This window comes from Rhamphochromis longiceps, linkage group LG5 (assembly GCF_057381845.1).
Source record: "Rhamphochromis longiceps isolate RC_006_pf linkage group LG5, R_longiceps_female_GT1.1, whole genome shotgun sequence".
NCBI lineage: Eukaryota > Metazoa > Chordata > Actinopteri > Cichliformes > Cichlidae > Rhamphochromis > Rhamphochromis longiceps.
Window position 1 is genome coordinate 16,679,119 of NC_140561.1, and position 23,393 is coordinate 16,702,511.

Below are 23,393 nucleotides of genomic sequence, written 5' to 3' on the forward strand. Positions count from 1 at the left end.
GGCAAAAACAAAGGAAAAATTGATGCAGTGTTTGTTAGTCACGTGCCATCTAACTGTGACTTCATTGCAAGTGTTGTTTACTTCACTGCTATTAGAGTTTGTACTGTCCCCATATGTCATACAAAATAATTCCAAGGTATGTATTACACATATTACATTGCTTTTATGCCGCTGAATGATTTTTGTCTTTATCCTTTCCTGTAATTTATTTCCATAATTATTCAGTTTGCTTTACGTTGAGTGATGATTGCAGCTTTTTTTGCAGTGTCGTAGCCGAGGGAACATTTCTGCAGGCGATCTCAGACCTGTGAAGTGACACATGCATTTGTGTGTACCGCATCTCTTTGGATTGTCCAATTGATTCAATCTCCAATATTCACGGGTTACATAAGAACATTCAGAGTGTAAACGGCTGAGATGAGATGATGGTGATCCTCTCCCCTCATATGCCCTCAGCCCTCCCCCCCATATACTCCACACTACCACACACACAGACCCAGATGCATCACATTCACTGGATGTTACCCTTTATATGAGCACGTGTCGATAGTCAGATGACTCGGTACTCTGTTCTTTTGTTTATGAGATCAATGCGTACAGCATGATGGTAACGCGGTCCATCAGAGGCAACAGCCAAATTCATCTCAGAGGGCTTGGTGGCTAGATGGGTTACAAATATTAGGCAGCCTGAGAAAATGAGTGCAACAGTGATTTCATTATGGAAATCCTTTCTTTGGTGGATCTGTGTTAATCTACACTCCATACTGTATGAACAGTATGACTGGACAAAGTCAGTGGTTAGTTCTGGGGCCTCACAGCAAGAGGATCCTAGACTCAAGGACGGTTTGTTTGGAGTTTGCATGTTCTCGCAGTGTCGTATGGGATTCCTCTTGCAGTCCAAAGACATGCTTGGGGATTAGGTTGATTGAGGGATGACCCCCACAAAACCTGTATTGCATAAGTGGAAGAAAATTGACCACTGGATTTGAGATTCTAGCAACTTTTTTTTCTATAGTCATATATGCCCACTCTAATCCACCTACCCACCATCAAATAGCATGCTTAGCTCCCTCTGCTCACATTCATACTGTCAAGCAGGCAAGTAAAACTTTAGCACCTTTCAAAAGAAATATCACAAACTGCTTCACAACAAAAATGCTAAAACGTCAAAACAAAAGGTTACCCAATTAATGAGTTTTAATCAATAATCAATTTTTATCGATCAATTTTAGCTGCCTTTTAGAAGAGATCACTGGGTCCACAGCTCTCAGGCTCTCTCAGAAGGGTCGAGTTGTATGTTTGGAGGCCACAGTAGCCAATGCCCCTTCAGTTCTCAGCCTTGTATCCTGCACAGCCAGCAGGCCCAGCTTGCATGACCTCGGGGACAGGTTGGGCATGTATGGATGTAAAAGTTCACTGATGTATGCTGGTTTGTGTCAATGCAGAGCTCTAAAAGTCTAATCCACAATCATATAGTGGACCCAAAAGTTAATGGGGAGCCAGTGTAACTGAATTAGTAACAGTGTGACATGTGAGTACTTAAAAGACTTAGACAGAAGCCTCTGAACAACCTGCAGACGCTCCAAAGAAGCTTCCTTCAGACTAGTGAACAAAGTGAATTAATTACAATAATCGAGACGTGATAAAGGCATAAAAAACAATTATAACAGTAATATTCTAACCACCTCTTGGATGTAATCCCATGTTTAGCGAACAAACAGGAGAAGCCTTCGTCTAACGCTTAGTAAGACAGCAAATAAGTGTATTTTCAAGAAAAAAGTATTATTCTAAAGCTCCTGATTATTAACCGTGAGGTCATTTAAAATGAGATTAAAATAAATTGCAGTGCTTTAATTTGAGACTTAAACATTATTGCTTGGTAAACCTTTATTTTCAACTGAAATTGGATTCGAAACACTTGAGTTCAGTAAGCAAGTAAACGTCAAATTAAAGAGCATTTGGAATTTTTAATGAAGCAAGTCAGAAACTTTGCAGCTGTTATATGGTGTGCTGCAAAGCGCGGTGTCTGCAAATCAGCTGCGTTTACGTTCGCATTATAAGCAGCCGCACAAAAGCTGAAGGGGAGGCCGCATAAAACATTCAGTTGACATTTCTTGTCATTAAGGATTTAAACGGTGTACACTCCACTTGAGAGGCAAGGCTCCTTTATAAAACATTCCAGTTTAGCGACACTCACCGTTTAAGGCGGTGAGGGAAGCGAGGCCAGTCAATAATCATTTGTGAGAGGGACCAAACCGGCGTGCAACTTCCCGAGTTAAAGTCAAACCAAGGCGTCCAAAAAAATGTCTCAGCTGAGATGTGTTTATTTTAATTAGATACGGGCATTTAACATGAAGGGAAATTTCAGCATGTAGTGGTACTATGGGATGTTTGTTGTCCTCCACCTCTCCTACACATACCGCACTCTCACACCATCTCCTTCCTGATGTTTCCAGGCCCCTCCTCATCCTCTGCTCTAGGAAAAAAGTAATGGTTTAATTTGCTTCACATGCCGTCAAAAGGTTTTGCTTTGGGAGGGCGTTGCCATAACTCTGTATAAACATTGTCCCGCTTCTCGCTGGGACAGTTGAGTATGAGTTTATAAAAAGAAAAATCCATGGATTATGAGTCAGGGAGGTGAAATTATTAGAGTGCATATCTTCACCACAGCTGTGTGTGGATGTGCCTTAAAGACATTCAAATTAATCGTTGCTTTCAAATGATCATTTTTTTTATTAGTGCTTACATGAAGAATAATGCAGCCAATCATCATTCCCACCATATTAAGCAAAATAATGTTTGTTTGTTTTCTGAGAGAGAGTGAACAGTCATACTAAGCCTGTTTATGTCAGATTTACTGTACCTTTGGCTTTGCGTAAAGAAGCTCAAACCCTGGGTTTACACAGCTGCCAGGACTGCCCAGTGTGGTACCACCTTGAAATGTTGACAGGAAACTGAGCCTGTCTTCAAAGAGGAGAAGCCCCAGCTACTTAAGCCAGACTAACAGGGAGACTAAATGTAAGTTAAATATTAGTCTTTTGTTTAGCTGAAAAAGATTTATCTTCAAAGTCAGTATGTATGCAGGCAACACAGTTCTTTGAGATGATGACAATGCATGTGTGTATTCATAATATTGGTCATAAATTAGTCAGGGAAATGGCCAATAGGAAAAAAGGTTAACCTGACAATGACGCTAGAGGTCAAACCAGGGGAACATGAGGATTCAGTTTTTAGTTGGTGAAAAGTTGGAGTAGAGGAGTTTACGGGACATCTCAGTGTTTTTGGTACTTTTTCCATGTTCCTGAACTGCCGGGGGAGGCCACTGCTTTTGGGAATTCCATCACCAAAAGAGGAGTAAGGCAGACTTTGGATACACTTGGGGATACGATGTGTAAAAGTAACATGCACAGGAATGCGAGAACCCATGTGAATGTTTTACTAGCAGGACTTTAATGTGACAATCATTGTTATTTGCTTCACCTGACAGTTGTGAAGTTGTGGTTGATCAGTATGGAGACACAGAGAAGCTTAAAACAGTGACCACGGTAAAATAATAAAAAGATTAAAACACGTTTATCCCCTGACAGAATCTGTTAGGTTCAATTCGTCTTGCCTGTGACCATACTGCACAGTCGACTGGGAACAGCAGCATGTAAAGCTTTTCATTTTTCAGTCTTAGCCCCCAGACTGAGACAGAATAAGGACAAGTTAAAAGACAAGACAACAGGATGCCTTCAAAGACAACATGATACGACAGCTGATATTAGTGGAGGAAGCTGAACGTACAGCAGGTAGGACACCAGTGCTCATGCTGGTGTATCACTAAACCAGCGCATATCTGTACTGACAGCAGCCACGCAGGGGATAGTGAACATCTAGTGCTTCAGATGGAAGAATGCTAAACTCAAATTGAGAAACTTGGTAAACCTAAGCAGGCCCACAATCTACTATTCATGTTATCACGAGGGGATCGATGGTTTCAAGCTGCTTTCATGCACACAGTTACCGCCTCACTAAATGAATGATTTCCACTGAGGAGGAGCCTTTATTTCGTCCTTTGTAACATTTCTATGTCTCGTGTGTGGTGATCAGATTTGATTGTCCTGTGTATCCGCAGCTCTCCAAGTCAGGGAACCATGCCTTCACACTGAAAACACTAAAGAGGAGACGAATGTGTGATGTGTGCAAGCACAACATTGACACCCCTGCGGCTTTCTGCAAGGGTGAGTCCACATCTCAGGGTGGTAGCAGATCTAGATGCAGGTCAGAGCAGCTCGCTGACTCTCGGAGTAAATTATTGCTTCTTTTTGCTTACAGAGTGCAAGGTTACAGTTCACAAGACATGTGAAGCCAAGGTGAGCTATACATTTTCTACCTGCATACCTTACCTCCTCCTGCCCAGAGCAAACTGTGCACCTTTTTCAAAGGTTTGTCAGGTACCGACGTTAATGTGATGTTAGTCTTAAGTGGAATAAGCCATGTGCATTGACCTAGATGTCTGGTTAAAGAAGGCCTGCCTCCAGAACTGCACTCATCCATGCAGTAACATGGATGAGAGGGTGAGCTCTCAAGCACCCGGAAAGTCTCCGTTGTTTTTCAAAGTGACTCTTAATAAAGTCTGTGGCTTTAGAGGTCATGACTGTATATATGATACATCATTACTCATCATTAGCACTGTGAAAATAGCTCTCGGGGTGATCAATTAGGGGCAACAGGGATCTGTGAGCTGTCAGTGGTCTGAATGCACAGTGAGGGATCAGTGAGGAGGAGCCTAGACGAGAAGTCTCAGGGGATAATGCACGTTGCAAACAAATGCCGTCTGTGTGTCCGTCTACAGATAAGTTGCTGTTTGTTATAAGAAAGCCAAATACGATTCTCAACTGGAAAACTGGAAGGCCCTTGTTTGCAAGCAGTCACTTTGTAGTGCTCTCTGAACAAACGCACTCACAAAGCTCAGTGAAGCTAGTGCTCACAGCTTCAAACCACATGCTCTGCCGTAAGACAATCTGCATTTGTCTGTTGGTGATTAGAAAGGAAATTGCCCAGTAAACACTTTAAGCTCAGCTGAGCTTCACCACAGCGGCATATGTGCATTAGTAAGTCCTGGTTTTAAAAAAGCTGCTTATACACTTTGAGTAAGATGTCCCGACCTTTGCTTATAGAGTCCCCCAAAGAGTGGCCTGTTTCATTTAAACTGTGTGAGAGAAGCACTCTCTCCATCCACAGCTCATGTCAAGCCATTGGCAGCAGCAGCTTCTACTCTCATGTGACCCCACTCACATCACCTCAGTGTCACACGCCACTGAGTGAGTTCATGACCTTGCTGGAGCGGGACTGTTTTGTCTCACTCAGTATCCAGCAGCACAAGTCGTATACATGCACTCAAAAGCAGCACACCTGCCCTCTCTCAGCGCCACACAGAAGGACCTGTCATATATATTTCTCTGCTCTTCTCTTCACCAAGGTAACTCGCACACTCTAATGGTGTATGACACGCCTCTACCAGCTGTTGTGACTTAGTTGCGCGTATTAAAAGAGGATTATTATTTTTGTCATATGCATCCACCCTCCACCGGTCACCGGGGCAACAGCCAAAAACAATTCTCGGAGGCTGCAGGAGAGCGGGTGCCACGGTGAGTGGATATCGTCACGCAGGATGATGATCAGTCTGGATAGGAGAAGTCTGAGCGGGTAAATATAGAAAATAACGCGAGTGCCGCAGATGCCTGCGAGTGAGTGATCACAGGGGACGCAAATAAGTGAGAGGCAGCTGGGGAGGCAGTTTTTGTCTGTGTGAGAGTGCGTGTGATCAGTCCCATTTGGGGCTATTCATAAATAAAAAGGAACACTGGGTCAAGGCTTCAGACTGGTGTGCTTCATATACCAATACCCCCCCACCCCTCGTAGGTTTCTGCTGTTTGTCTTCTTGCTATAGAACATGTCATAGCACCACCTTCTTTTTCACTTCTTTCATTTCCTGCGTCTCACTGTCATCATCTCTTCTAACCTTTAATCTCTGTTAGATTGCTCCTTTTTCTGATGTTTTGCCGTCACAGTTAAAGCATCTCCCACCTTCTCTGTGTCATTTTTTTCTTATCTCCTTTTCAAATGTTTGATCCTTTCATCAGTGTGATACAGCAGTCACCACTACAGTTATAGTATGTTTTTTCCCCCCTATTTTTTATCCTTTGCGCATCGTCTTGTCTTTTCCCATCTCATCAAGTGTATGTCCCCGCTGCTATTTGTCCTCCTGCCTCTTGTCATCACTCTCCCTCGGGGCACCGGAGAGGTCACTGTACATCAGCACCCACTGTCTGCATGTGGCGTATTGATGTACGCGTGCGAGGGGAAGTGCTTGCATGGCTGATGTGCGTCGCTGCCTTCTGTGCATAAGGCACAGGCAAATCGGGAGGGGAAACGCTATGTTGCATGTGCTGCTGGCACTCTGCAAGTGTATGCAAGAGAGGGAGGGGGGGGGCAAACTTAGTTGGTGAAGGAGAGTGAGCCGAGAGGGAGGTAGTGTATGACACTCTACACACAACGCTGCTCAGAGGCAGAGGGAAAGACTGAAGCTGCTTGTTGTGAGGTAAAAACACGCTCCGCTCTATATTGACTGACTACAGCTTTTTGCTTTAGTTCGCCTTCAGCTGCAGCATCAGTTTCAGCTTGTCTAGGTTTTTATTTTCTACCGAGTAACAGCCTTACCATCTTTCTACGGTGTTAGCTCAAACTGTGCGGCATGTGATTGTGCATATTATTCCATTAAAGCCGTAGCCAGAGAGCTCTTGCTTTGCCCAGAAAGAGGATTTTGTTTACTGTGATTAAGGAAAGTGCAGAAATTTAAGCAGAGATTCCTGCTGTGACCTACAAAAATACGCTGATTTTAATTATTTAAACTGGAGAATGGATTCATAAGACTTACTTTTTCATGAGACAGTCGAGCAGGTTAGTAGTTTATGGGAACTGGGCCTAATCTGTGTTTCATTCATTTATATATAATACATTTTGTGCAAGACTTGTTAAGGGTTTGATTGGATGTATTTGTGTGCATGTGTCTGCTACTGTGTCTGTGTATTTTTATTTGCTTGTACTTTATTACTTTTAACTGTATCAATATTAATCCTGTAGATATGATGATGCAGGTTCCAGATTACCGTCTACTGCCTCAGTGCTGTGCTGTTTGTTATTGTGTGTATGCAAAGTCACCATTTAGGACCAAAGGACACCAGAGACAAAGGGACCCAGTCACCTGTCCTGACACCATCTGATGGATCCTAATGTCATGCAGTGAAATACAGATGGTTTTACACTGTCTGCTCATGCACACCAGCTGTTCTCCTAATGTTTTGTGCTGATATATGAAGTGACATAGGGTCATGAGTTTGAAATGATGTGAATTCAGATCAGTTTGCAAATGCTCAACAGATTATAGGCTGGATTTCCTTTTTTTCTTCTTCTTCGAGCAGATGCTGATTATTAGTCTAGTTCTTGACCAGCTGTCCTGGTTTTCTGAGTCTCTTCTCCTTTCCGTTGTCTTAAGCCGCCCACTTTCTCCTGCACGTCTCACAGCTGGGGCACAAGGTAGACGAGAAGTCAACAGATGTTTAAAGTGGATGCCGTTTATTACAAAATCCCAACAGATTTTTTATCTTTGTAACTCGATTAGGGTGGTGGCTTATCACTGTCACTGTGCTGCTGCTGCTTTTTATAACCATGATGTACTTGTCCACAAATAATTATCACGGTTAATTTAATTTTACTGCTTTACTCACCTTAGCAACAATAAAGCATCGGCGGGCACAAGGGTGCACACAGATGCACGCTCAAAGCGTTTATATTTTTTAATTTCCTGAGAGGCTAAGCCACACCGTAATGCTTTGTTTAATATTCCAGGAATTATACAGCTCCCATTTTCTTAACAGGGTCATAACAATGTTTTAAAAAAAATGGTGTCTGCTTAGATGATGTCACTGTATTGCGCAGGGGATGCAGATAGAAAGTTTTGATTCAGTTGCTGCTATTTTTCCAGTTGCTGAATGTCAAAAGGCATGCGGTGACAATGGGACCAGCTCCAAATGTATGTTAGTTATGAGGCAGCCACGTGACACATTCCTCAAAATCGACTGCCAGATCTCTTGAAAAAGAGACTTTGTGGGATGATTGACAGACAAATAGACAAAATGAGCCTGTAAGTGTTCTGGGGGACATTTAGTCTAAAATAAGGAGCTCTATTAAAATAGCTCTGAGAAATCTCTCTGCTCTGTGTCAGTGGTCAGGAGGCATGTTCAGCTGTTGACATCTCTCTCCTGGCCAGCGGTCAGTCTCTTTTACTGTCCCTGTTTGCCTCTCCTCTTTCCTCTTCCTGTCTTCCTTTTTTCCTATGTCTACTTTGTGTTCCCTCGACATTTGGTTTTTCACTTTGAGCCCTTATTGCTTTATCCCATGGGTCAGTTTTGTTAGTTAGTTGGTGCTGTGCTTTTGATGCGCGTGATGCTTATCGAGGTGCTCTTTGTCATCTGACGTTGTTTATTCAGGAGGAGTGCATGCCTGCATTTCATGGCAGGGATGATTGTGGTCATCCTGCCCCACGGCTTTTTAAGTAGTGAGGCAGAGAGGGGGGATTAGAAGGGGGCGACAGACTCCAGGAGGTAGGAAATAGAGAAACGAGGGATCAAAGATGACAGGAGGATGAAAGGCAGACTGCTAACAAGACGAGAAAGAGGGCGTGTTGCGCTTTCAGGTAAAGCCTCATGAATCTCTCCAGCCGCTAAAAATAAAAGCCCACAGATTTTATTTTAGCTTTCAGCAACTTTGGGCATGAGTGACTTTTTTGTGAGAGTACAGAACATGGAATAAACCTGGTAATTTAGATTTTTCCACTTTCTGGTTTGAAGGCTTACTCACTTCTCCCTCTCTGGGGCGTGATGTCAGCTCTGAGTTGACTGTCAGATTGAAGCTCGTTCCCTCTACATGGCACGCTGACGCCTGTGTCTCAGACACTCACATTTATCTTCTGCCTTCCCTGCTGTGACAGATCTCTCTGTGTTGGATTTCCTCTCCCAGGAATAATTCAGGATGTGGCAGTGGTCAGATCAGATTCATATTCCAGCTGCAGTTGCTGTGCTGTGGATGGGATTAAAAGGAGGGAAAGTTTAATCAGAATCAGAAAGGGTTTTATTGCCAAATGTTGAGCAGGTTTACAACATTAGGAAATTGCTGCGGTACTTAGTGCAAAACATACTGTCAGATAACGCTTAAATAAACATAAAAATAAGAATTTTTGGTGCTAAGTAGATAGATATATACATGAGTGCAGGTGGGGATCAGTGCAAACATGGAATGATGCAGTGAACACAGCGTAGGGTCATGTGTTAGTGGCGGGAACAGTCATACGGTTATTGTTCATGTGTCCAACAGCAGAGGGGAAGAAACTGTTCTTATGGCGAGAGGTTCTGGTGCGAATGGACCGGAGCCTCCTGCCTGAGGGGAGCAGGTCAAACAGACTGTGTCCAGGGTGAGAAGGGTCAGCTGAGATCCGAGCTGCACGCCCCAGTGTCCTGGAGGTGTACAGGTCCTGCAGAGATGGGAGTCTGCAGCCAATCACCTTCTCAGCAGAGCGCACAACACGCTGCAGTCTCTGTTTGTCCCTGATAGTGGCTCCAGCGTACCACACGGTGATGGAGGAGGTGAGGATGGACTCGATGATTGCAGTGTAGAATTGCATCATCGTCCGTGTTGGCAGGTTGAATTTCTTCAGCTGCCTCAGGAAGTACATCCTCTGCTGGGCTTTCTTAATGACGGAGGTGATGGTGGGCTCCCACTTCAGGTCCTGGGTGATGGTGGTACCCAGGAAGCGGAATGAGTCCACAGAGGTGATGGGGGTGTCAGTCAGGATGATGGGGGGGAGTGGAGCTGTGTGCTTCCTGAAGTCCACAATAATCTCCACTGTCTTCTGGGCATTCAGCACCAGGTTGTTGTGGCTGCACCAGGACACCAGACAGTCAACCTCCCTCCTGTAGGCAGACTCATCCCCGTCCGAGATGAGTCCAGTAACGGTGGTGTCATCTGCAAACTTGATTAGCTTGACAGACTGGTGGGTGGAGGTGCAGCAGTTGGTGTACAGGGAGAAGAGCAGAGGAGAAAGAACACAGCCCTGAGGGGAGCCGGTGCTGATGGTCCGGGAGTCCGAGACATTCTTTCCCAGCCTCACATGCTGCTTCCTGTCCGTCAGGAAGTCAGTGATCCACCGGCAGATGGGATCAGGCACATTCATCTGGAAAGAGTGTGGATCTAAACAGTGATTAAAAGTCAGGGATTTATTTATTTATTTATTGTTAAGCTACACTGTGAAAGAAAACATTAAAGAGCTTTTCAAAGATAATTTTGGGGGGGGAAATATTTGCTTTCTTGCCAAGAGTTATCACACGTCTGTCTGTTTGAGATGGATTCAGACTGGAAGCAGACAGCAGGAGCTAGATTTTCGCCGATTTTGGTGATTCCTCATTTTTACTCTTTCTTGTGAGACAGCTATCAGCTGTAGCGTCCTATTTTATATGCACACGAGAGTGGCATCGATATTGGCATCTAGCTGCCAGCAAGGAAGCAAACATCTCAAAAAGGCCAGCTTTTTGTTATCAATTGCTTGCTTTGCTCAGCACTACCATTTTTTTTTACCAAGATAAACCAAAGAAACTAAATGGATGGATGTTTCTCATTGACAAAAAAAAAAGACGTTTCACCTGATAAATCGATCGGCTAATGAGTTCAGTAACAGTCGTCGAGTCCCCTGAAGCGGGGGGTGGTGTAGGGGGGTCGCGTGCTGTCACTGGCACCTCAGTAATTGCTGACTGATCAACGAGACAAACTGAACCAGATGGCTCCTTTCCCAGTGGCTCCAGCTTACAGTCCACATGCATTAATGAAGACCCTGAGGCTGGCAGAGCTACCAAAGACACGTGTATGCTCTGCGTGTAATTTGTGTGTGCGTTACGTGTGAACCTAGGCCGAGCAGCGCTGACATCCTGTTGCAAATTGCTTCCTGTTGACTCTGATGTCTTTCTCCTGCTGTATTTCTATGTTCTATGCCTCTGGGTTCAAACCCTGGTCTTCTTTGTGTGCGTGTGTGCATGTTCATGTTTATACATGGGTACACATGCATGTGTTATGTCTGTCTCCCACTGTTCCTTCCAGGAACTGACTACTTTATCCAGTAACAACCTTTATTAAACCTGTTAAGAAAAGAGTTATCCCCTGTGGCTGAATCTCTGCATTCTTTCATTTCCTATTATAAGTTTTATAACTACTTTATGGACTCAGTGACTCTAAAGCGTCCCACGTTTATGCTGAATAAATAAGTGTTGTTATGCTGGTTGTCTGTCTTTATATAGGAGGTACACGATGTTACATAACACGACCTTCTTATAATTTCAGCAGGAGCTAATTTATGAAGCAGCAATTGTGCCCTTTCCCATTCACTCCCCTTTTTACTCATTCCTCCCTAGGTTGCATGCTCATTTACGTCCCCCTTTTTTCCAGTCACACAGGCCTAAACCTTCTGCGTGTAATACTTGTCACCACTGCAACGTTGCTTGTAATCTGCTTTTTGTGTATTAGAAAATGTGCACTGTGAAATTTGAAAGTTTTATTTTGGGTAGAAATCTCAGTTCGACTGTCCTCTTGCCAAAAACACTAAACTAATCCAATTTTCCTGGTTTCAAAGCTCTTTTAAAGTGACTTAAAATAAATTGTGTTCTACTTCTCAGAAAACTCACTGACAATAGTGTAGCAGTAGGAATAAGTCAGACTGGCACCTCTCCTCGCCAACAAGATACAACGCTCAGACGATCTGCTGCTGATCTCTAGTTTTTGATACCATAGACACCTTCAGAGAACTTCAGTGGCTTAATATGTCCTTTGTTATTTGTAGCATGCAAAGAGCCAACAACATATGAGTGGTGGTCATAATGTTTTGGCGCGCCAGTGTGTAATATAGTCTCTTTCTGAGAAGCTGAATAGCAATCGTGATGCAGCTGCTTCAGCTCTTAATTTGGTGATCGTCACATCACAGTGCTGCATTTTACATAACATTTATTGTGTCTATTTAAAACCAAGCTGAGCTAACACACACAGCTAAAAGGATACAGTCACTGAACATGAAAACAACAAACACATTAGTGAGCCTGAAGAGACAGGCTAATGCTAACTAAGCCATCTATTACTAAGTACTCAATAAGAAACACAGCTTGTACTAGTGGCTTACTTTGACAGATGCTGTGCATAAAGACATAGAACCTTTTAGTAAAGGATGAGGTTTTTCTTACAAGAAAATTTCTGTTTTTGTGTACTTAGTTTGATCTATCATGAAGAGCAGGCTCTGGTTGCATGCAGGAATAAAATTTGCACGGAGAGATGGATTGCATAGCTTAAATGCAACCCTGAAACCTTTGCCTATCCAAAAATAATCTGCATAAAAATAATCTGCATTCATAAACACACTGATTCCTTGTTGGAAAAAGAAATTTGTCTGCTGGCTACAACGCAGGCCATGGAAATAAAAGTTTCCCAGATGCTAACCAGTCAACTGGTCATGGGGTCTGCAGACTGATTTTGATAATGACCAGATGCTTGGACAGCAGATGGTTACTAAAGACAGTGTTCAAAGCAGCCACAGTCTTAATGTATTGTTATGTCACCACAGAGCTAGTGAATGTAATCCTGCATGGTCACAGATTTTCCTGTTTTCCTTTCACTGTGGTTCACTGTGATTGGCATTTGACTAGTTAACCTGTTGCTTGAGGCCTGTCAGCACTTGCCAACACAGCCACAGAGGGCGGCTCAATCTCGTGGGAAAGTTCAAAGGTTGAAACCTGACATGGTGTCACCTGTCAAAGCGCACTACTGGGGCCCTTAGTTGCACTGGATTGCTGAATGTTTTTCGTTTTTATCCATGCGTTTCTTTCCATTTTTCTTTACCCTCTTACTTTCTATCATTTCAGCCGCATTAAACATTTTTACATTTTACGAGAACCTCCAGATGAGTCCGAAAAGTATCAAATAATCCAGAACAGAGGAAGCTACAGGAACCTGTTAAAGTTTACTGTCATAGCAGTGGCTGTCTTCTGTTCAAATGACCTCGGCTTCCCTCTGTCTCTCTCCATCTGTATACGTGTGTTTGTAGTTTTGGCAACTTACCTTTGGCTCATCACTACAAGAACTGGATGCCACATGTTGAGTCCCCCTCAAGTCTATCTATCAGTGTTTCTTTCTAAAGAGGCCAAAAGAATGAAAAAGTGAAATCAATCATTTTTATTGAGCACTTCTTAATAGCCTGAGCTGCTTATTCAGCTGCCTGGTCAGCACAATAAACACCATTTAGCAATGACTGAGAATTGAAAGAACACTCTTTGGCCTCAGGCTTTTTGTTGTTTTTGTTTTTTTACAATTGTTTACACACATGTACACATGAGCAGCTGTTGAAGTTTGTTTCTAAACATCTACGCTTGTGCGCACCACTGAGTGTATAGATCATTCTACGTGTGTCATCCATCACTAGTCCATCATAAGGAACAGCTGCATCTGTTGACTGACAGCTTCTTCCTGAAACCAGCTGCTCTGAGACGGAGGAGAGCGAGAGTGAATTTTACTATCCTCTTCATCAGCTCTCCTCATTCCACAGCGTTCCATCTCCTCATCTGTACTGCTGGAGCTGCACCAAAAGCATTAAACCAAACACATGACTTGGCATGAGCTGCTTCCTCCCAATGTATATGTGTGGGTCTGTTAAAGCTGCAAAGAAACAACCACGTGCTTTCTTTCCTTTCAGGTGACTCCCAGCTGCACCTCAACACCAGAAGTGGTAGGCTCTGGAGGGGGGGGGGGGGGGGATCACATGTTTTTTGTCACAGAGAAATTTTTATGATGATGTGAGTGCAGCACTGAGATCTTTTTCTGCTTGTCTCGCAGCACACTTCCACTAAATCAACTTCGCAGAAAAAGAGAGGCTCCATACCAAGGTACCGCAAAGCCTGATCAAAAACACAAACACATTCAAACCAAAGAAAAAAGGCATTTTTGTGCATTTATAACAGACAGACACAGACAACAGCAAAATCTACAGTGAGGACATTAATTATTGCTCTGCCTGAACTAAAAGAATGGATTTTCACAATGTCCAGAAGTAAAAGCGTGGAACAGGTGATGGAGCACGTGATGGAGCGCCACTACGACTTTGACCTCACCTACATCACAGAGAGGATCATCTCAGTCTTCTTCCTGCCAGACCTGGAGGAGCAGCAGTACCGCAGAAACCTACAGGAAGTGGCCTCCATGCTGAAATCCAAGCACCAAGATAAGTTTCTGGTCAGTGTGAAAGACTGAAACAATAAGAAACATAAAATTCAAAACAGGCATAACAATGTTTAATATTAGATTCAAGCAATGGAGTTTTGGATTTGTAAATTTCTTCTGCCTTCCCCCAGCTTCTAAATTTATCAGAGAAGAGACATGACATCACCAGACTCTACCCAAAGGTACAGGCACTCACATCTGACACATAACTCAGGCTACTAAGACATCACCGAAGTGCATGAGCAATGTATGTGATATACTGTAGGTACATTTATATGTATATTTAGGGTTAATGAAAATACTTTAAAAAGCATAAAACCACTAGTATTTGAAATATCTTCCTCTGCGATGCAGGTGCAGGACTACGCCTGGCCCGATCTTCATGCTCCACCCCTGGACAGGATCTGTGCTGTTTGTAAGGCCATGGAGACGTGGCTAACTTCTGATCCAAACAATGTAGTGGTCCTCCACTGCAAAGTCAGTGTAGTCTGAATACTCATCTGATTCCTTTGCGCTTAAAAAGTTATAACACCAGTAAAACTGATTTGATAATCCCTTTGATTTTTGTTTTGACAGGGGAACAAAGGAAAAACAGGGGTCATTGTGGCAGCCTATATGCACTACAGCAAGATATCAGCGGGGTAATCTGCATTTTGATTATTAGTCTGCTCTTAGCCTCAATATGCCAGCATATGTAAGGATCTACTGTTTGCACAAATGAGCCCTTATGTCCAAAAAAGCCACTAAAACAATCTTTGTGGATTTGTTTAAATCTGTAGATAAAGCCACCAACAGATTTCATGACTTCCTCTTAGCATACACCTCATCAACATCAAGCTCAAGAAATAATGAATGAACTAATACACTTCTGCCCGTGTTCACAGAGCCGACCAGGCCCTCACCACATTGGCCATGAGGAAGTTCTGTGAAGATAAAGTCTCCTCTTCCCTGCAGTCCTCTCAGAAGAGGTGTCAATCCCCTGCATATCATCCATTTCCTCCGCCCACCATTAATCTTTTCTTGTTGTGTTGCAGTTATCACCTCAGTCACTGTGTCATCACACCATTTCTTCACCTATCTTTGACAGATACATCTACTACTTTGGTGGTTTGTTGTCAGGTACCATCAAAATGAACAGCAATCCCTTGTTCCTGCACCAAATCCTCATTCCTTCACTACCAAACTTCCAGGCAGGAGGAGGTCAGTTTTATAGGCTGCACTTTTTTTTAAATGGTAATTTTCAGTGTGAAAGTGGGAACAGTCAGTGTTTTACAATGTTGGGGGCAACAAAGCCTCTGTCTGCAAATTCTTACCCTTTTTATTATCCCTAAACTTATTTCTGTATTTGCAGGTTTTTATCCTTTCCTGAAAATCTACCAGTCTCTTCAACTGGTGTATACCTCAGGAGTCTAGTAAGTAACTGGTCAGTGTGTGTGTGTTTTCAGCTCACCTCCTGCGGGCAGACATCTTTCCTTCCCTCAGTCTCTTTCACACATGTTGACTCTGTCTGTGTTTAGGTGGAGCTGGGACTCTGCTTATGTTAAAGTTTATGCTGTTTGCCAGTGTTTACCCAACTGTGGCATGTTTTGACTTGTTTTATGTATTTTAAGATGGACTGTCCATTTTTTCTACTCTGTGTGCGTGTACCTGTGTGTGTGTGTGTCTAGTGATCCACAAAGCTCCAGGGCAAGAAAGCTGTGCGTGACTATGGAGCCAGCACTACTATTGAAGGGGGACATTATGGTGAGAAATAGCACATGATTAACTGTATGTCAGTAATTTACAACCTTTCTTTGATTTCTATCCTCTCCGTATCCACAAATACATACAGTACATCACTGCAATAACTACAACACTACTGCGTGTTGTTTTTTTTAAGCTAAATCCTGTAGTCAGGATTTTATCCACGCTTAACAAAACGGCTACACAAAACACTTTTTGCCCTCCTGACTCTGATGCACTTTTGTAACCTTACTTTTGAACAGTGCTTGATTATTTTTAAACCACTTAAGAGTTAAATCTTCCCGAGACTGCATGATCATTTTCTCCCATCAAGAGGATAAAAATAAGTCCTTAGCAGCCCAGGAATAAAAGAAGGCATTTTATTTATCTCAGTGTAAGGGGCTGCTATCAATATCTTGAGACTATCGTTGTACACTGCTTTTCTATATGCATCTTTGTCCATAGGTAAAGTGCTACCACTGGCGGAGACGAGCAACAGAAAGAGAGGTGGTCTTTAGAGTCCAGTTCCACACCTGTACTGTTCATGGAGCCCAGCTGTGGTTTGGCAAGAGTGAACTCGACCAAGCCTGCATAGGTATAAAATTACAAGTCCAAAGTTTGTCAGTTGTTTGGAGGAGCATGGAATGGCAAGAAAAAAATGCCAGCTTGAAGCAATGACAGAGTCAGACAATTGGGCATAGAAACTGATGCTGGTAACTACAGTCATTTGTTTCAGACAACGTCACTTTTTCTGTAACTCACTTTAAGCATTTGTTTTGCAGACATAACAGCAATGTAGAGGTATGTCATCATTCCTTATGTCTACACTGCTCAAAAATGAAAAGAACAGTGTTTTTAATCAAAGTATAGCATTAAGTCAGTTAAACTTCTGGAGTATTGATTTGGCCAGTTACATTTCTGGAGACTGGCAGTTACTCTAAGAGAACTGGACAGGGCTGTAGAAGGTGGTTAGCACATCAGCAGGACCAGTATCTGCTCCTTTCTGCAAAGAGAAACAGGATGAGCACTGGTGTGAATCTCTCTGACCAAACAATCAGAAACAGACTTCATGAGGGTGGCCTGAGGCCCTGACGTCCTCTAGTGGCCCTGTGCTCACTGCCTGGCACCTTGGAGCTTCACTGGCATTTGAGATGATGGGAGCAGGTTTACTCTGAGCCCATGAGACAGATGTGAAAAAGCCCAGATAAGCCATGGAGAACTTTATGCTGGCTGTAACATTGTTCAAAATGGCCAGTTTGATGGTGGGTCAGTGATGGTCTGGGGAGGCATATCCATCAAGGGACTAACACACCTCTCCAGGTTAGGCAACAGCAACCTGACTGCCATTATGTATCGGGATGTTATCCTTAGACCCACTATCAGACCCTAAGCTGGTGCGCTGGGTCCTGGGTTCCTCCAGGTGCACGACAATGCCCAGCTTCATACAAACTACTGACTACAATTTTGACTTGCTGCAACGAAATTTCTACAAATTGGACTAGCCTGCTGCATCATAATTTTTTTCACTTTGATTTTTGAGGTGTCTTTGACATGGTGATAATTTTCTTCCCATCCAACGATGTGGCATCCTTTCTTTCACATTACCCAGTCATATCAGGACAGATATCCAGCATGATTTTTTCCCTGTTGAGATCTGATTTATTTTCAAAGTGTTTCTCGACTTTTTTGAGCAATCACAAGCTTTTTATGTCACTCTTAATTGAATTTTCTTTTAAAACTGGAGCATTAGCCAAACTTTTTCTTCTGTAACTGTTAGTAAAGCTCATAACATAATTACTGTTGAAATGACTTGTGCTCTTTGAAATGTGCACATATAAAGACATTAGCTACAATGGTTCTGAAAAGGAGCATTTACTGTCTGTAACTCTATTCCTGTAATTATGTGCATAGCACCCCCAGCAGGCTTACTTGATGTTTACTTGCTGTGTGTGGTTGTAAAACTTTAGTCTGTGTCATTGTTGCCGCCCTTTGCGATCCCTTGGCTCCACCACATCTTCAAGGGGAGTTAGTACTGTTAGTACTCTAAATAACTGCAGCATGGTTGTTTAGACTCTGCCTCACAGCATAAAATATTACAAAAAGGAAACTTTCTGCTGCATAATTCTGCTGCAAACTTGAAATTGTTTACATGACTGTATTATTCAAGACCCACTTATTCCTCAGACCATTGTTTTGTTTGTCTTCAGAGACAAATAGCAAAGGACAGCGTCAGCTTAGATGAAACAGAAATGGTTTAACGTGGTTCACTAAGCAGCAGTCTAAGGACAGTACCTCTAAGTGCTACATACTGACTCATGCATAAAATATACAACTAGTATTAAATCCACACTTATGTATGTAACTAAAAAACAAGCTAATTTTAGATAGACTTCTATGATGTGCCGTGCTCTGTTTCCTTTTTTGGCCTATTTATTTCCATTATGCTGAGAGTAAAAGCAAGTATCTTTATTTATTTACTTTGTTTTGGTGTCTCTCTGTAGTTACGGTCTGGATATTTTAGTCACTCCTTTATGTTTGCCTTTCTGTAGATGACAGGTTCCCCCCTGATGCTACAGTGGAGTTTATCTTCGCTAATGGACCAGAAAAAATAAAAGGTAAATATCACTGTTACCTGCATATCTTTGAATCATTTCATGCATTCCTCGCACCCAGTCTCTTCTTTCTCATTTTAAATTAAGTTCAACACTTCATGGTTCTATTCTACGGCATGAAACTCCTTGATTTTAGCTTCTGCTATACCAGCAGGCTTAATACAATAGCTATATAAAGTAAAAACAATACACATACAGGACACCACTCATAAATACTAATAAAATCTAATATATTAGTAATGAGCTATGTGTAAATATGTTTCAAATAAAAACTTTGTGTTTGAGGTCAAGAATACCACCAGAATGACACCTCCATCAAAGTGGAATATAACACCTCGGATCCTGTTGTCAGATGGGACTCCTATGAGAATTTCAATCTGCATCATGAAGACAGCATGGAAAGTAAGAAATGCTTTACATATACATCTAAGATCTACAGCCATGGTCAAATTCTGTTAAGTCTTCTGTTTTATTTAATAAAAAATCATCTAGTCCTTACCAGGGCTTAAAATGAGATAAATACAACCTCAGATCAACTGCAGACGCAGTCCAATGAAACACTAAGTACACTCCATGATTCAGTAGCTTGTAGAACCACAATTAGCAGTGATAATATGCAGTAATCATCTTTGGTATGACTTTATCAGTCTGTCACATAGTTGTGGGGGAATTTTGACTCACTCTTTTTTACAGCATTTCTTCAGTTCATTGACGTTTGCAGACATTCATTTATGCACAACTCTCTTAAGTTCTCACCACAGCATTTCAACTGGATTGAGGTTTGGACTAATTTTCCCCTTAATTTCTCTAGAAACAGTAATATACTTATTTTTTGACACACTGTTTCTTCATTTTAGCTCAATATTAGTCGGATAAATAATGACCCAGTGTAGTATGTCATATTCTGTAGTTCATCTGAGGTTGTAGTTACCTATTTTTTAGACCTGCTAATGACTGGATTCTTTTTCTTGAGTCCTGAAAGAAACATTAGAATAGAAAGAAGGTGAGCTTTCTTCATATTTTGACTATGGGCTTTAGATAAAGAAGGAGGAATCAGATTTCCATCTTGTTTTTATTAGATATCTTTCATACAAGGGGACCGCTGGATGGAAGCTTATACGCCCAAGTGAGGAAGCGACGTGGACCAGGAGCAACTGCCTCACCAGCATCAACCAATGGCTGCCTCACTACCAGCCCAACAGTGAAGACTCAAACTTCCACCCAATCCAAGACTCTCACCTACACCTCAAATTCCAGCTACTCCTCAGTCCCCTCTGATCACCTGGCTGACACCGCTCTATCCATTAATGAAAGAGATAATATTGACTATCCATTGAGGAGAAGCAATAGGGAAGACGAAACAAAAGAGAAGACAAGAGGAAAAGAAAGGGACAGAGAAACAGCTATATTAGATGATACAGACCCATTGGGTCCTGGAGGGCTGAGACGAGAGCACTTGTGTTGCGGACAAGCAAGTATAAAGTGTGGTGACATGGGGTTGGAGAGGGACAGAGAGCCCTGTCTTCCCAACAGTCACTGTCTTGGACGTTGCAAAAGCATTAAAAATCATCCAAAAAGTCAAACTCTGCCAGTTTTACCATCCAAATCAGTGTCCCCTCATCCTCATTCAGCTCATATGGAGCTATGTCATCGCCACAGTGTCCATCCTCTACCAGAGTTGCCATGGGAACGTTCAACTCCACCTCTACCTCTACCTTTTGTCCATAGGCCATGTTACCCTTATTCCACTCGCGATCATGCACACCCACACAGCCACACCCTGCCAGCCTCAAATAGACTCTGCACTGGGGAAGAGTGTCACCTTCTTCATTATTCCAGCCACATCCCAGCGTCTCATCTATCCAACCAGCCGCAGCCATCAAGCCCTTACAGAGAGATGTTCTTTGGCTCTCCTGCACAGTCCTCTGGTTGTCCCTGGCAAGACTGCTCCTGCAGACGTGAACATCACTCAGCCTCACTTAAAACAATACACTCAGCTTACCCAGACCAATCAGAAACAATACACTGGTCTCAAGGAACAGGTGTACCTCCACAATGGGAAACTGAAAATCCATGGGACATAGCAAGAGAGGCAGAATTTTGGCAGTGCAAATCCAATACGCCTGTATTTCATCTCTACCAACCCTCTCTGGACCGAGGTCCAAATCTAGAGCACCCTAGATTTGTTGTTGCACCTCACCAGAACTACCCAATCCCCCAGTCACTAATAGATATACGGGATGGAGCCAGCAGTGGATACCACACGCCCTTACAGCCACGCCACTCCTGTCCCTGCTCACCTTATGAGTCATCTCCAGCTGAAAGCCATGAGAGTCGAGGTTATGCCTCAGGATATCACTCTGGATCAGCCTCCCCTCTACCTGCTAATAGCCCATCACCTGCAAAAGGAAAGCTGCCCGAAACCCCACTGGGATCCAGAGACCAAATGCACAATGAGCATCGCAAAGGTAGAGGAAAGGACTAAGTGGATGGGTTAACATGCTTTTTTCCCCTTCTTTTATCATCATCACTCTCTTATGTTATACTTTCATCTCATATATTTTAATCTCTCTTATCAAAGTCGAAAAGGCCAAGACAGACACAGAAGATGAGATATCCCAACATTCAGAAACTAAGTCTGATTCTAATGGACAATCAAGCACCCCTGGACCAGACTCTGACCATGACTACACACTGATTGGTAGCAGCAGCCCCACACACACAGAAGACAGGTGAGTGAAACTTTGCTTTCTGACATCTCACAATTCTGGAAAATACAGCTACATATAAAGATATGAAGAAAATTATCATATGTGGTCTTTTCATTAGTGTAAATGTCGACAGTCCTTCTCAAAGCCAAGACACATCAACACCTCAAGAGTCCAGCGCAAGTAACAAAAATGTGAAACCAACAGAAACACAAACTCAAGGCTCAATCATACCTGTCAACCCCGTGCAAACATCAGGTGAGTCTTCTGAAAGTAGCAGTCCTGATGGTAAGCTTGGAGCAGTCAAGGTAACGGGACATGCACATGGATCTAACACATCACATGCTTCAAGCTATGCAACTGTCATTATCACCCCAGTTCAAGTGCAACTCAATGGTTCTGCCCTCCCTAATGATAGCCCATCAGACAGCAGCAGAGGTGTATCCATAAATCCAGCAACTAGTTTAAGTTCTAGCCCTTCCACCACTTTCCCAAATTCTCCTATTGGTTCCCCGGAGCTACAGTCTTCTCCTCTGCGCTCCTCATCTGCTACAGACACAGCAGGACAAAGCTTGACTCCAGACAGAAACAGCTCAGCTGACACCAAACCGCCTTCACCTGTTCCCGATGGATACCATACACCAAACTTTCCCTCAGCATCCTATTACTACTCATTACTAAATGTCCCCCATGTTCCATACACTGGGTACACTGCAGTCACTATCCCCACCATCCAGCCACCGCTCCCAGAGAAGAAACGCTTTTCCACAACAGCAGGATCCCTAAATGGACACAACTCTCTAATTCGGGCTTCCTCAGCTCCTTCCCCCACACATCATGTTACTTTCTCCCCTGCTGTTGGAGAGCAGAGGAGGGGGTCTGCACAGCACAGCTGCCGGGAGGAGCCAGACATCAGGGTCAATGCTAAGTTTGTCCAGGACAGCTCCAAGTACTGGTACAAACCAGGCATCACCAGAGACCAAGGTGAGAGCTTTAATGAAACATGAATTGGTAGTATCAGGAACACTTAATACATCAGGATGGTTCGTATTTAACTCGTATTATGGTCAGTGTGTCTGTTTTGGGCCATTACATCATAGCTCTAATGTTTCTACCATAGCCATAGCTGTGTTGAAGGACAAGGAGCCAGGAAGTTTCCTCATCAGAGATAGCAATTCCTTCCAGGGTGCCTATGGCCTGGCCCTCAAGGTGGCTACCCCTCCTCCTAATGCCAACTTCTCTTGGAGCAAAGGTATCTATCATAAGTTTAGCTTGTTTATAATGCCTCAGTCACACAGGCTTAGAGACTGATCGGCGACCCCCAGGCAACCTCTCACTTGTGAACCGGTGTATTGGCCAACAATTTGACAAGCAGTTCCTGGAGGTTGCTGGCTGCTGCTGGGTGAAATTCGTTGCTGCAGCTAAAACCTCTTTGTTAGCAGCAATCTGCTAGTAACCAAGGCAATAACTGCAAACAATAATGTTTGCTGCACACAGTAGTTTGCATGGAAGGTATCAAATTGTCTGCAATCACTCACTGACTACTCGACAAGAGACAGTAAAACTTGAATGAGTGCAACACAAACTGGAAACAGAGAACCTCTGCATTCAAAGTAAAATTGTGCCTTACCACTGCAACCCATACATTTCAGAAAGCACAATGTTTACTCTGAAGGCTGACAGTTTATGTGTCTGATTTGCATATGGCTCGCAGCAAGCAGTTGGCAAGTGTTTCCATACATTTCAGCGTCTTCCATGCAAACTACAGATGTCCGGATGTTTTCAGTACAGCACTGTACACCTCTGTGCCTCAATTCCTCCAGCCACCAACTTGGCAACTTGTTAGTGAATACACGTTTTTCCCTAGAGGCCAATGGTTGCCAAGGGCTCAATTACTGTTCTCTAGGGCACAACTTGTCACTGTAGTATTCTCCTGAACAATACGTGTCGCCACTGAGACAAAACCTCCAAATCAGAGGAAGTCAAAACCAGTGTTGCAATGTCT

The 23,393-nt window shown here is 43.1% G+C and overlaps 1 protein-coding gene across 4 annotated transcripts in view; it reads left to right on the forward strand.

The window, feature by feature from the left end:
• The window catches only part of LOC146669516 (tensin-2-like), a 33,860-nt gene that overhangs the window by 7,365 nt on the left and 3,102 nt on the right, over positions 1–23,393 (forward strand). For 2 of the 4 annotated variants that reach the window (XM_085406151.1, XM_085406153.1), the window contains exons 3-21: positions 4,118–4,223; positions 4,318–4,355; positions 13,823–13,855; positions 13,963–14,012; positions 14,175–14,358; positions 14,478–14,528; positions 14,701–14,823; positions 14,923–14,987; positions 15,231–15,314; positions 15,434–15,546; positions 15,698–15,758; positions 16,014–16,089; positions 16,534–16,663; positions 18,618–18,683; positions 18,966–19,082; positions 19,760–21,148; positions 21,262–21,412; positions 21,510–22,372; positions 22,509–22,640. In XM_085406151.1, the coding sequence (XP_085262277.1) occupies positions 4,118–4,223; positions 4,318–4,355; positions 13,823–13,855; positions 13,963–14,012; positions 14,175–14,358; positions 14,478–14,528; positions 14,701–14,823; positions 14,923–14,987; positions 15,231–15,314; positions 15,434–15,546; positions 15,698–15,758; positions 16,014–16,089; positions 16,534–16,663; positions 18,618–18,683; positions 18,966–19,082; positions 19,760–21,148; positions 21,262–21,412; positions 21,510–22,372; positions 22,509–22,640 (3,832 nt within the window). Of the gene's footprint in view, positions 1–4,117; positions 4,224–4,317; positions 4,356–6,536; positions 6,587–13,822; positions 13,856–13,962; positions 14,013–14,174; positions 14,359–14,477; positions 14,529–14,700; positions 14,824–14,922; positions 14,988–15,230; positions 15,315–15,433; positions 15,547–15,697; positions 15,759–16,013; positions 16,090–16,533; positions 16,664–18,617; positions 18,684–18,965; positions 19,083–19,759; positions 21,149–21,261; positions 21,413–21,509; positions 22,373–22,508; positions 22,641–23,393 lie in introns of those variants that run through there. The other 2 variants (XM_085406155.1, XM_085406154.1) reach the window with 2 other exon arrangements.